Here is an 11382-nt window from a genome sequence, read left to right on the forward strand (position 1 = left end):
TTACCGATGACGTTAACATATGAAATATTTATAATCCCATGAAAATATCGCCTGTAAACGATGACTTTATGCTTATACTAAAGATCAGTCTAGTTCCTTGACAAATTTCACGCTGCAATTTAGGGAGCCGTCATTATTTACAGCCTGGGGTTTGAGAGGAATATGCCGGGGGGGGGGGTTTAACTCAAAAAATGGAAAGCTGCAGCTGCGAAGAGAGTTGCTCAAAATGTAGAGAAAGAGGGGAACTACTCAATTTAGGGAAAGCATTTGTTTAGTACAGTTATAAAAGGATGCAATAATAGTAGAAAAGAATGAAAAACACAATAGATTATAAAATGGCACAATTTTATAAAAACACGGTACAATTTGATATGTATTTATACCAAGTATATTGACTATCATTACTAAATGAGCGATTTTTCAGTATTTCCTAATAAAAAGTTGGTGTACTTGCCTGATCAAGCATGAAAAACTTTCACTTTCCGTCCTAGTAGGGTAATGGTTATTTTTGAGAATGTTTAAAGAGAAAAGCTAATTCTTCAAAGTATGCAAACATTGGACTGCTTCGATAACCAACCCATCTTTTTTTTGCTTTGTCATGGTCTCAAAAATACCTGAGCAACAGAAATTTCTTGTATCTTTCAACCAAATGTAATTTAATCTCTACATTCAGCTTTTGTTTTTTTCATCTTGTTTATCTTCCCTGTCCTCTTTGACACAGGTTTTGGAAATCTCTTGATAAACACAATATTGCAGAAACAAAATTTTGATACTCAATATGAAAAGAGCATCAAATGCATTCTATGCATACGAATGATTATCTGATATCTTATAATGCAAAACAACCCTAGGCAGTGTTCAAATTACAGATGAAACACCCGCTGTAGATATTGCTGGCCCATCCCCGACCTCTCGCGGAGCTTTAAAAGATTGAGATCATAAGTCACACACTCTGACCTGTGCCCACCGTTTTTTTCTCTCCTTACAGTTTGGTGAGTAAGACCTATCTGATTTTCAAAGTATATTTGTTCGACTCGTAAGTTGCATATGTCTGTATGTGTGCGAACACGTGAGCCATAGGATGTGGTGACCTTTGAATGTCAAAGTGTGTCTAAGTGGAGTAATAAAATACTGCCTATAAAATTTAACTAGGCGAGCACAGAATTGTTTAGAGTCGCTGACCCTTGATTTGTTCACAGAGATTTTATCATCATAATATCAAGTTATTTCAAGGGCCACAATCCCTAAACGAGGGACTTTGAATCCTGTCGAAACACTTCAAAAAAGAACTCAAGCAAATAAGGGGCCGTGGATAATTAAAACATGCGCACGATAAACGAAACTAAGTGCGTTTGTCCTCAACCGCCCTCCTCGAAACGAAAGTTTGGAAGTGCGAAAATCCAACCAAGCCTCATTCTGTATCTGTATCCAACAATCGTAGATTACGTCGCTATGAAATCACGCATACGCTATTACCGACCGCCTCCCCCCACGCACCCTCCCCCTCTAAAATCAATCTCTGTTCAGTGCCAACTCAACAATGACGCTACCAATAGAATGGAATGAAACAGTGAATCCAATGATTGTTACGTTATTTTACTCGTGCACTGATTCACATGTATGTCAAAAGAATGGTGTACGCAGCGTCGGTGCCGTACTGTCCTATTACACTCCAGACAATGTAGCGCGATATTTTGCGATACAGAAGAACGTGTAGCGAGATGTTGCGATAGGAAAACTTGTTGTGCGATTTTTGCGCACGGTAATCGAAATACAGCCAAACCCACTCACCCATAAGTTGCGTTTACCATGCGCGTGTTTTAATTATCCACGGCCCCTAAGCGAATCGTGCTACAAATCACAAATCGACGTTTTTTCCTCATATTTTTTCCTTTGCCTCCTGGCGTTACAAAAACCTCGACTAATTTCCCCTGTATCTTCCAAATTCTAGAAAATACTCAAACAGTTTCGCCATAACAGACCAATGTGTTGTCAGGCCAGCGAAGAAAACCTTCAACTGGACGACGTCACGGTCCCGGGCCTATCTTCATGCAAATATTATGACCTATCTAGTAAGCAAATAAGATGACCCAGGCCTATCTACAATACGATTACTATAGGTACATGTATGTATGACGGTATGATTGTTTGCATACATAATAAAGAACATTAGACAGTTGCATTTGTATCCATGTTTGTCAATAAAAATGGCATTTGTTTGTTTATGTTTTGTTTGTTTGTATACGAGTATAGTCAACAAATGATACTTTAAAAATTTGCTAATACAAAACCACATATAAGGAATAAAGCATACCCCGCCTTTGCCGTAAGGAGTAAGCACTCATGTGTCTATAGTCTTTGCTTTCGCACCCTATAAGGAAGAGTGATTAAAGATGCTTGGTCAGTATCAGTACACACCTAAGTCCCATGAATAGTGATACTGTCGTCGCATCTTGAATATGTTGCAATGACGGTTTGTAGAGTGACCGTGGTACGGGATGTGTTGTTCAGTCAATTAATTCAATTGCTGTTATTCAGTTTGTATATATACGTTGTTTGCTCTCACATTTATTTGTTTGTCTATTTATCCTGACTTCTCTGTGGTCGGGATGAATAGTTTCATGTATTCAGCAAAGGCAGTCATGCAAACCTGTTGTGATTATCGCAACTTTATGTATTTGTGTCACTCTCAAACAATCAGAGGACAATTTCCCTAGTGTTCTTTTGTTGTGGGAGCCTCGCCGAAACATAAAACGTTTACACATAATCCTTATTGTCAGTGAAAGTTATAGTGCTTTCATCTCTATTGGATCAGATTTACATATTTGTCAGGTTATGTGAGCTGAACAAATGGAAAACACATTGAGCACGCCACTACCTTCTTTTGGCCTCGCAACTTAGTCAACGCTGTATTTTTAGCAAATGTTAGGCTGTTATATGTTAAAAAGTATAGCGAGAACCATATTTTCAGTGAAAGGTTCTATGCTGCCATCAGAATTGAGTAGTCTGAAAACTATCCATGGTCTGACCTGTCGGTCTGTTTACAGGACTTCAACCAATAAATTGAGAATAGCGTGGCGTGGAGGTCACTGGGGTCCTCGCCCTGCACAATCTAGTCTACACTGTATTGTATCGTGAGATCATTTACTGCAAGCGCGTTGCGGTGAGCTGGCTGGAAGTATTATTTGGAGGTGCAGCATTTAAATACTTGTAAAATGACAACGTTTATGCCACGGTTGTGGAGCTTATCTTCTGGACGATTTCATCGTCAACTCCAATTACGTCTACAACTGTGGCACAAAGGACTTATGACTTCTTCGACGACATGGCAGAATCAGAAACAGGTTTGTCGCCAAGCTCCAGCAGTTTGTCAAAGATCGGTTCCACTAGTCGTATTTAGGCGTCAACTCGCTTCCCAGACTGTACAGTCTCACGTTGAAGTTACATCGCCGATTCAGCAGACATGGAAGGAAGATCCTCAAAGAATGCTTCGAGTGAAATTCAGGGATGGCTCAGAAAATAGGTATCCTTATATTTGGCTCCGCGACAACTGTTTTTGCCCTAGTTGCTTCCTGGCAGGCACCAAGCAAAGGCTCATTACGATGAACCATCTAGACGTGAACGTTACACCGGACTCCATTTCGCTATCCAAGGACGGCGAACTTTTGACATTAATTTGGCCCGACGGTCATCGAACTGAATTTAAATCAGGTTTCCTGAAAGGCATACTTTTTGAAGAGAGACGGGTCAGTGAAAACAGACATCTCTGGGGATCGGAAATTTTACAGAACGTACCAACATTTCAATTCCAACATATCCTTGACAGCGACAAAGCACTGCTGGGATTTATGACAGAACTGAAAAATACCGGTATGTTACTGGTTCAAAACGTGCCGACGGAAATGGGCCAATTGATGAAGGTTGCTGAAAGAGTAGGCTTTATTCGTGTTACAAACTATGGGTAAGTAAACTTTATATCAGGTATCGCCACTCCAACGACCTGTGGGCTTCAAACTTTCCGAAATAAGTCACCCTCGGACAGAAGTAAAGCACGTCGATACATTTTCAAATTCACTGACCTTCAGTCTCAAAGTAAATGGAAGGATTCGGTCATGTTTACAAACCAAGGGATGGTGTCGGTGGACTTTGGGGTGGAAATTGAACCCTGTCGTATGCACACACTTTTGTAATCAGCGTCACTATAAACAAAACCAGTCGTCCTAGTCTCTTCGTTGTTTGGCATTCCCCAGGATTGTGAATAGGACACTGAAATGCCAGAACAATCTGATAACGCCGTGCACTATAAATCACGTAAACAATAACTGCTAACGAATGCAAATTTCCGCGTAAAGATGATAAAAATGTCAACCTCTGGAACGGAAGCCTACTTTTTTTTATCAGCAGTGTGTTCGAGTACACGATCGATCCTTTGTTCAGATATTGAACACCATTTTGCCTCGCTGTAGCTCAACAGCTGAACAATTGCTCTTCGCCAGTATTGTAGACAACTTAAATGCGTGCATCAAGCCTGTAGATTAATATGTTTTCAATGACACACATGGTCACTCTGATAATTCCCAGCTTGACATGACGTCATCTTACCATTCATTTGTATGAAACACGATTGGAACTAATTTTGGATAATTGGATTTTCATATTTTGCAAATTTCTCAAACGTTTTATGTGCCATTTAGCTGAATGTTGCAATATCGCAAATTACTCATAAAAACTAGTGTGTAATATAAAAAGAAAAACAGACGAGATAACATTTGTAGATTAAGTCGACATTACTTCACCATCCAATTATCCCAAATTCGTTCCATTCATGTTGTGAATGAAATGAAAATGCCTTCGTTCAGTCTGACCCTTCTTCCTTTTCTCATTCATATATAATGGAACTCCAGGCCTGTATATTCAATTAAAAGTAAATTTGACGCAACAACTATCGGTTTTACGGGACATGCTTTGAATCTGCACACGGATTTATCTTGCTATGTCTATAAGCCCTCGGTAAGTTTCTATATTTGTTATTTGTTTGAGGTTTTTTCCAGATGAATCACGTATCACCATGACTACATGACATACTTTTTCTCTTAAATTTCTTCCGTAGGTTATCGGTTTTTGGATGATAATACCATGAAAAGGGTCGCAGTTAGATTCTTCATGGACGCTGAAAGTGGCAAGTGAGAAACAAATCCAAAGTTCATTCATTTTGCCATTTCTCTGAAAATGTAGATCCAATTACTGCACTGTATCAAGCAACATCGTGGAGAAGGAGGAGACAGTGTATTCAGCGATGGATTCAAAGCGGTAGAGCAGTTAAAAGAGAACGACCCAGAATCCTTCAATATCTTATCTACCACCGTTGTCGACTTCCTTGACTACGGAACAGATTTCATTAAGTGTATATTAAAGGCCTCTCACACAATCATAAAGTGAGTATACAATGCATTGACATCAGCAAGCAAACCCCTTTGTCATTACATGTCGTTCATATTCATCATAATAATCAAAAACTACAGAACGATTTCAATGGTATCAAAATCACCACAATATTCTAAGGTGTACTGAATATCAATCTAGGAGTCTCTGACTGTCTGTCTCAGTGCCACTCTGCCTTTGTCTCCATACATACATTTGTTTATGTATCAAATTTGATCTCTTGCATGTTATGTTTTCCTCCTAATGCGCTTTGAATAAAAATCTTTATTTGCCTTCCGCTTGCTGCTGGGTTTTCAGAGAAAATTAAGAAAACAAACACAATGTAAACACTATTACAAATAAACATTATTTTTCCAAAAGAAACCACATAAAAATTGAGCTTACGTTAATACGCTAGTGTTTTTTGTTTGTGTTTGTTTGGTTTTTTTTCTGGCTGGCTGGTAGGGTTTTTTAAAAATCCAAGGACGGTAAACAAAGAATTTTCTTTTAATGGCCTAACCTTTTGCTCTAATATGTATTTCTAGATTAGACCAGTTTGGTGAGACGTCGATGGTCACTTACGCTGACTTTTGTAGGAATGTTCATATGAACATGTCCCCGGAGAAAGTCTACACATTTTATAAAGCTCTGAAGGCATTCTATGATATTCTTAACAGTCCAGAGAATATCATCAAGTTTAAACTACAACCAGGTAATAATAATACCAACTTTTATTTATTCTCAATCACCTGACGTATATGAAACGAAATAATCTACACTGACATCTAGGGTTTTTCTTGTCCAGACTTGTCTCGACTTGTTAATTTGGTTTGACGAAAGATATTAAATATACAAACACAATATTTCCTTGAAAACAACCTATAGTTTCAAACGCATAAAAGAAACTGATTCATAGAATAAAACTTAATTGCCCAATATAAAGTGGACGAAAGCAGGGTTTCACGTGAATCATCAGTAACCTAGGGAGTCTTTTAAGGGTTCGGAGCAAAGTAAATGATATGAGGTACTAGGAAGCCTTTTCAGTAACTATTCAAATGGTTATTTTTTCCAGTCTAACTTATTAAAACTTTACCTTTTCACTTTGGATTAACTAGATATTATTTCCTAATACTTTTCTTCGTTTCGACGTGATTACCGTGTCACCACTCGTCTTCGACTCGAGGTGACACGGTCATTACGTAACGAATATTTTTCGGGTCAAGAATTCACACTTTTTGCGAAATAAAAGGGGTTTTCCACAACAAATCCGCGTTCAACTTCTCAACTACTTTTGGAATAACATTAGTAATATGGGCGAGTTGTCGATCATTTCTAGTCGTCAGTCACGTGAGCAACGAACACGTGTACATTGCAAATGCCAAGTGACCTCACACAACACGAACCTTCCGCGAAGATATATAAGATTTTAAGGATAGCATAGGCCTAACAATTTAACTCGGACAATGTTACGTCATTTTTCGAGAAGAACAATCGACTGAATCTCAACAGCGCGAACACTGTGTAGCGTACCGTCTGTGCATCCAGAGTTCAGGTGGCGGTGGGATCTTCACGGACACGAACCTCCATATTAGTAACAAATTAACTAAAACAAAATGACTCCAAGTGGATGTATTTTTTCAAAGTCTAAAAATTATGGCTAATTTTTAAAAAATGTTCAAGTCAGACAAATTTTAATCGCGGGAGAAATATACGGCGCCGTGTTGTTCTTTTTCACATTGAAGAACGCATCGAAGATCGACACTTTAAAAGTTCCAACGTAACGCACCAAAACTGATAACAAAGATACGGGTTGTCAAGACGTAGAACGACCAGAGTATAAATCCTGTTATCACATGAATGGCCCGAATTCCCACCTGTGTGACGTAGAACAGGACGGATAAGAAATCCGAATTACCCCTGTTGTACGTCATCAACGGAACTTTTTTCTTGCATGGTACCCTTCAACACAGGTGTCCGGAGTTGCCGGTGTACATGCATAGAGAGAGATTGGAAGGTGTGACACGGTTTTGCCCTCCGGAATGAAAATGACAATAAAATACGGGGTTTACAGTCAAATAAAAGGTCTACACCGATATCGAAATACCTCTTGCCTTTAACGCTCAAGTTTCAAGAATGCAAACTAGCATTTAGTCTCGATATCGGCCAAAAACTCTCTGGTAGCCCCGTTCATCAGGCTGTTACGTACGGCAGCCATTTGGATAACTACATTCTTTCCCATAGTGCAGTGCGGGTTCATTTGCATTCCACATGAACCCGTGACCCCGCAACCGCTAAATTTAATGAGGCGCGTTTTGCCGGTCCCTGCCTGGCCAAGAATAAAAATATTGTGGCCCTGGTCGACAGCATTGCGTATTTTGGTCTCCATCGCAAGATTTCGACACATCTGCATAGACCACGACTCCTATTCCCGCGATCACGTTTGTTTTGATCGTGCAAAGGTCACGAGTTCATCACTTTTGCACGCTGAACCATGGGTAATTTGTCTCGTTCAAAATGGCTGACGTACGTAACACCCTGAGGATGTACGTAACCAGGAATTCAGGGCCAAAAGAGATACTAAATAACGATTAACACGTCTCAGGGTTGGACATTAAACGTCAAAGGTATTTATCTGTCGGAGGAAGGTATTTTTTGACTACATGTGTTGATATACATGGATTTTTTTGTCATTTTCATTCGGAGGGCAAAACCGTGTCACACCTTCCAATCTCTCTCTATGCATGTACACCGGAACTCCGGACACCTGTGCCCTTCATGGGGGTCGCGACGTGAACATAGACCGATTGTCGTGATCGATGCCATGTGCCATGCTCTCAAGACACTTTTTCAAAAAAGGTGACCCGATAAATTCACACATGGAAACATAGAAGGCATGTCCAGCGAAATTTCGAGTCGCTAAAACTATAGCTGTTCCCGAGAATCGAATGGGGATACAGCCAATCCAGTCGAGTCGCCTCGTAAGGCTCAATCACAATGTGGACGTCGCGTCGTACATGGCGATCCCGGTTGGCGATAAACCTAAAATCTTCACCTCAACGGAAGTTCATGAATGAAGGAGTACAGTATAATCTTCGGGAAAGCGACATACAGGCACAAGCATAAAGTCATTCGACTAACAACGATAAATTTCCTTCATCATACAAAAATTCCTTAAATTCTTGCTCGGAATCAAACCTGTAGCGGCGTAAGGTTGTAGCGCTAGCGAAGACATCAGCTGTTGAGCTGTAGGCTATATGCATTGCAGCGCTGTGGAATCCGATGTACTTCGAAAGTTGACTCAGACAACACTCAAAATAGAGTTTCCGTCAAGTAAAATTAGGATGTATCTACGGGTGAGATATATGTCACTGCAAACATCAAAATCCTTAAGACGAAAACATTGACGACCGAGATCGGGATTAACGAGTTGACACCGGCATGGCAGAGACCGGTGACGGCAGCGTTGTGGGCATAAAGTACATGCAATGAGGTACACTCTGTGTGTCATCGAACGGAATCTTTCGCGCTCGCCACGGTCGTAAACTAGTGTGATATTTTGAAAAGCCACGGAATCTCTGAGAATGAGAATTACTGTTTCGATCGTGTCGTTGCATTCACTTCATAAATCTATTTGTAAATATTCTGAATAACTCTGAATACTGTGGCTATCCGTCGCTAGCACGATGAAAGTTATGTCGACCGTACCGTACCGATGGCCGACTTGCCTTGGCATCGGTACAGCGCGAGACAATGATTGACAGGTTCACGTGACCGAATCCGTATGTCTGGTTGGTGGAGATACTATTTCATGTAGCAAATTTCAGCTTGATGGGATTTATGAATGAAAGTATCTCCTGGGTGACGGGCCGCTTTACTCTTTAAATGAAAGTAATCCGCGTAAGTAAAACACAAATCGCGACGAAATTCATGCAATTTGTTACGATAATTTTGATCCATCTACGTCAAAAGAAAAATAAGAAGACTGTTCATGTGATAAATATATAATTCGGCTCGAAGTTGTACGGCTCCGCGAAAAACACTCGTATACGATGACGTCAAACAGAGAAAAATACCATGGGATTATATATGAAATTTTCAGTTCAGGGACGATAAACTTGCCTTGTGCATGTGATAAAAAATGTTATTTAATGTATCTTCCGTACCTGAAGCCAGTTTCATCCAGGGATGTTCCCGAGAGGAAGCACACCATACTGAACCTTGAATGGCTTGAGAGTCAGAATCGGCTAAGTCCAGGCGTTTCTCATTTGCCTAGACTATATGGAAGTTTTGCTACCTGTAATTCTTTTCTTCTTCGTTCAAAGGTGAAATGATTGTGGTCGACAACACTCGGGTCCTTCATGGTAGAACAGCTTTCACAGTCGAAGCCGGGGAAGAGCGCCACCTAGAGGGAGGTTATTTAGACTGGGACCTTGTGAATGCACGGATCAGATTGCTCAAACAGCGATTTCCGTCTGGCAGATTAGTCGACGAAAGAGAGAATGAACAAATTGATATCGTTTAGCAGAAATTTCTTCAAGTCTGCTTATCACAACAATAGTACAAAGATTTGCTGGGGCATTGCCGTTTGTTTGCAGATACAATTAGCACTCTGTACTTTGACTGCACATCCACTCTACATAATCACATCTCACAAGGTTCTTCTTTCATCAGCAAGTATATCAGGAAAAAGATTAAAACTAATTATGCAAAACTAAATTTCAAGATTAGTGAAAACATGCATGGAAATACTGAACTTAGTGGACAGAAATTACAGAGTGAAGACTGTGTCTTTTTGGATGGATCGTCAGATATTGCGCAAGTATTTTAAAGGGTAAAGTTCATACATGCCTCATTGCGAGGGTCGCCATATTTACTGAGAAATAAGACGGGAAGGTACGGCCTACGTGATTCAAATGCTGACCTCGAGGTCACTAACTTAAGACGATCGTAATATGATTGAAAGTGCAGATTAATTTTGAATTTCACCAAAAAATATATGATACATAGAAGTCAGGCAAACGCTTGAAAATATTCCGGACCGCTACAAAACAAGCTATATCTGTACATTTCTGTATATTTGATTACAGATGTAAACATACTTTAATGTCAGCAGTCTATGCAAAAACTATGAATATTTTTTCCTAACACAAAATAGCACTATTGGTTGCATTTATAGATGTTTGATAACTGATAACATGCAATTGAATAGAATAAGGTGGTATATATGAAAAAGAAATTTGCTTTAAGAATTTCATTGAAAATGATGATTCGCTACACATTGTAGTTTTTGAAGAAAGTGAGCAATTTTTTCCACAACAAAACTTGCAATATCTGTGAATTTATAGATGTTTCATTATTAAATTAAATGGAACTGACGAGAATGGGTTGATTACAAGTGCATATATTTACAAGAAATTTAATTTTGGAATTTGATTGGCTATACATGGCAGTCTATGAGAAAAATGTGAACAGTGGTTTCCCCATACAAATGGCAATATCTATATATTGACATATGTTTGATGATTGATATAAATGTAATGAACTGGAATAAGGTTGTTACATGTGCAGTGACATACAAGAAATTTGATTTTGATTTCATTAAAAATGTTGTTTCACTATATAGGAAGCGTAGGAGAAAACGATCAAGAGTTTTTTTTTACAATAAAAACTAGCTAAAGCTCTGCATTTGTAAATATACAACAATTGATACAAATTTACTTGATTAGAATAAGATGTTTGAAAGTGCTGATGCGAAAAACACATATGATATTGGAATTTCAACCCGAAGTATCAATTCACTTGCCGTAATTTTTCTGCTACACAACTTGCCATATATGTGAATTTATATGTGTGAATATTGTTTAACATATACTAATTATTCTAAACAAACGTATGTTCTGTGTAGTATACATGCCAAACAACCAAAGAAGAAGAATACTGTACGTTCTAATATTGGACAGC

The 11382-nt window shown here is 39.1% G+C and overlaps 1 protein-coding gene across 1 annotated transcript; it reads left to right on the top strand.

Moving 5' to 3' along the window:
- The first annotated feature begins 263 nt into the window (after nucleotides 1-263).
- On the top strand, nucleotides 264-11167 carry LOC139115418 (gamma-butyrobetaine dioxygenase-like). Its single transcript, XM_070677519.1, has 5 exons — nucleotides 264-3961; nucleotides 4905-5010; nucleotides 5236-5435; nucleotides 5967-6133; nucleotides 9744-11167. The coding sequence occupies exons 1-5, from the start codon at nucleotides 3216-3218 to the stop codon at nucleotides 9941-9943; spliced, it is 1419 nt and encodes a 472-aa protein (XP_070533620.1). The 5' UTR covers nucleotides 264-3215; the 3' UTR covers nucleotides 9944-11167.
- Nucleotides 11168-11382: the final 215 nt, after the last annotated feature.

Source organism: Ptychodera flava, chromosome 17 (genome assembly GCF_041260155.1).
Source record: "Ptychodera flava strain L36383 chromosome 17, AS_Pfla_20210202, whole genome shotgun sequence".
NCBI classification, from domain to species: Eukaryota; Metazoa; Hemichordata; class Enteropneusta; family Ptychoderidae; genus Ptychodera; species Ptychodera flava.

Bases quoted from the DNA above. Each gene is read 5' to 3' on its own strand.
- LOC139115418 (XM_070677519.1), top strand. From the start codon at position 3,216: ATGACAACGTTTATGCCACGGTTGTGGAGCTTATCTTCTGGACGATTT. The intron at 3,962-4,904 runs GTAAGTAAACTT...ATGGAACTCCAG, and splicing joins ATTCGTGTTACAAACTATGG to GCCTGTATATTCAATTAAAA. The intron at 6,134-9,743 runs GTAATAATAATA...CTTCGTTCAAAG, and splicing joins CAAGTTTAAACTACAACCAG to GTGAAATGATTGTGGTCGAC.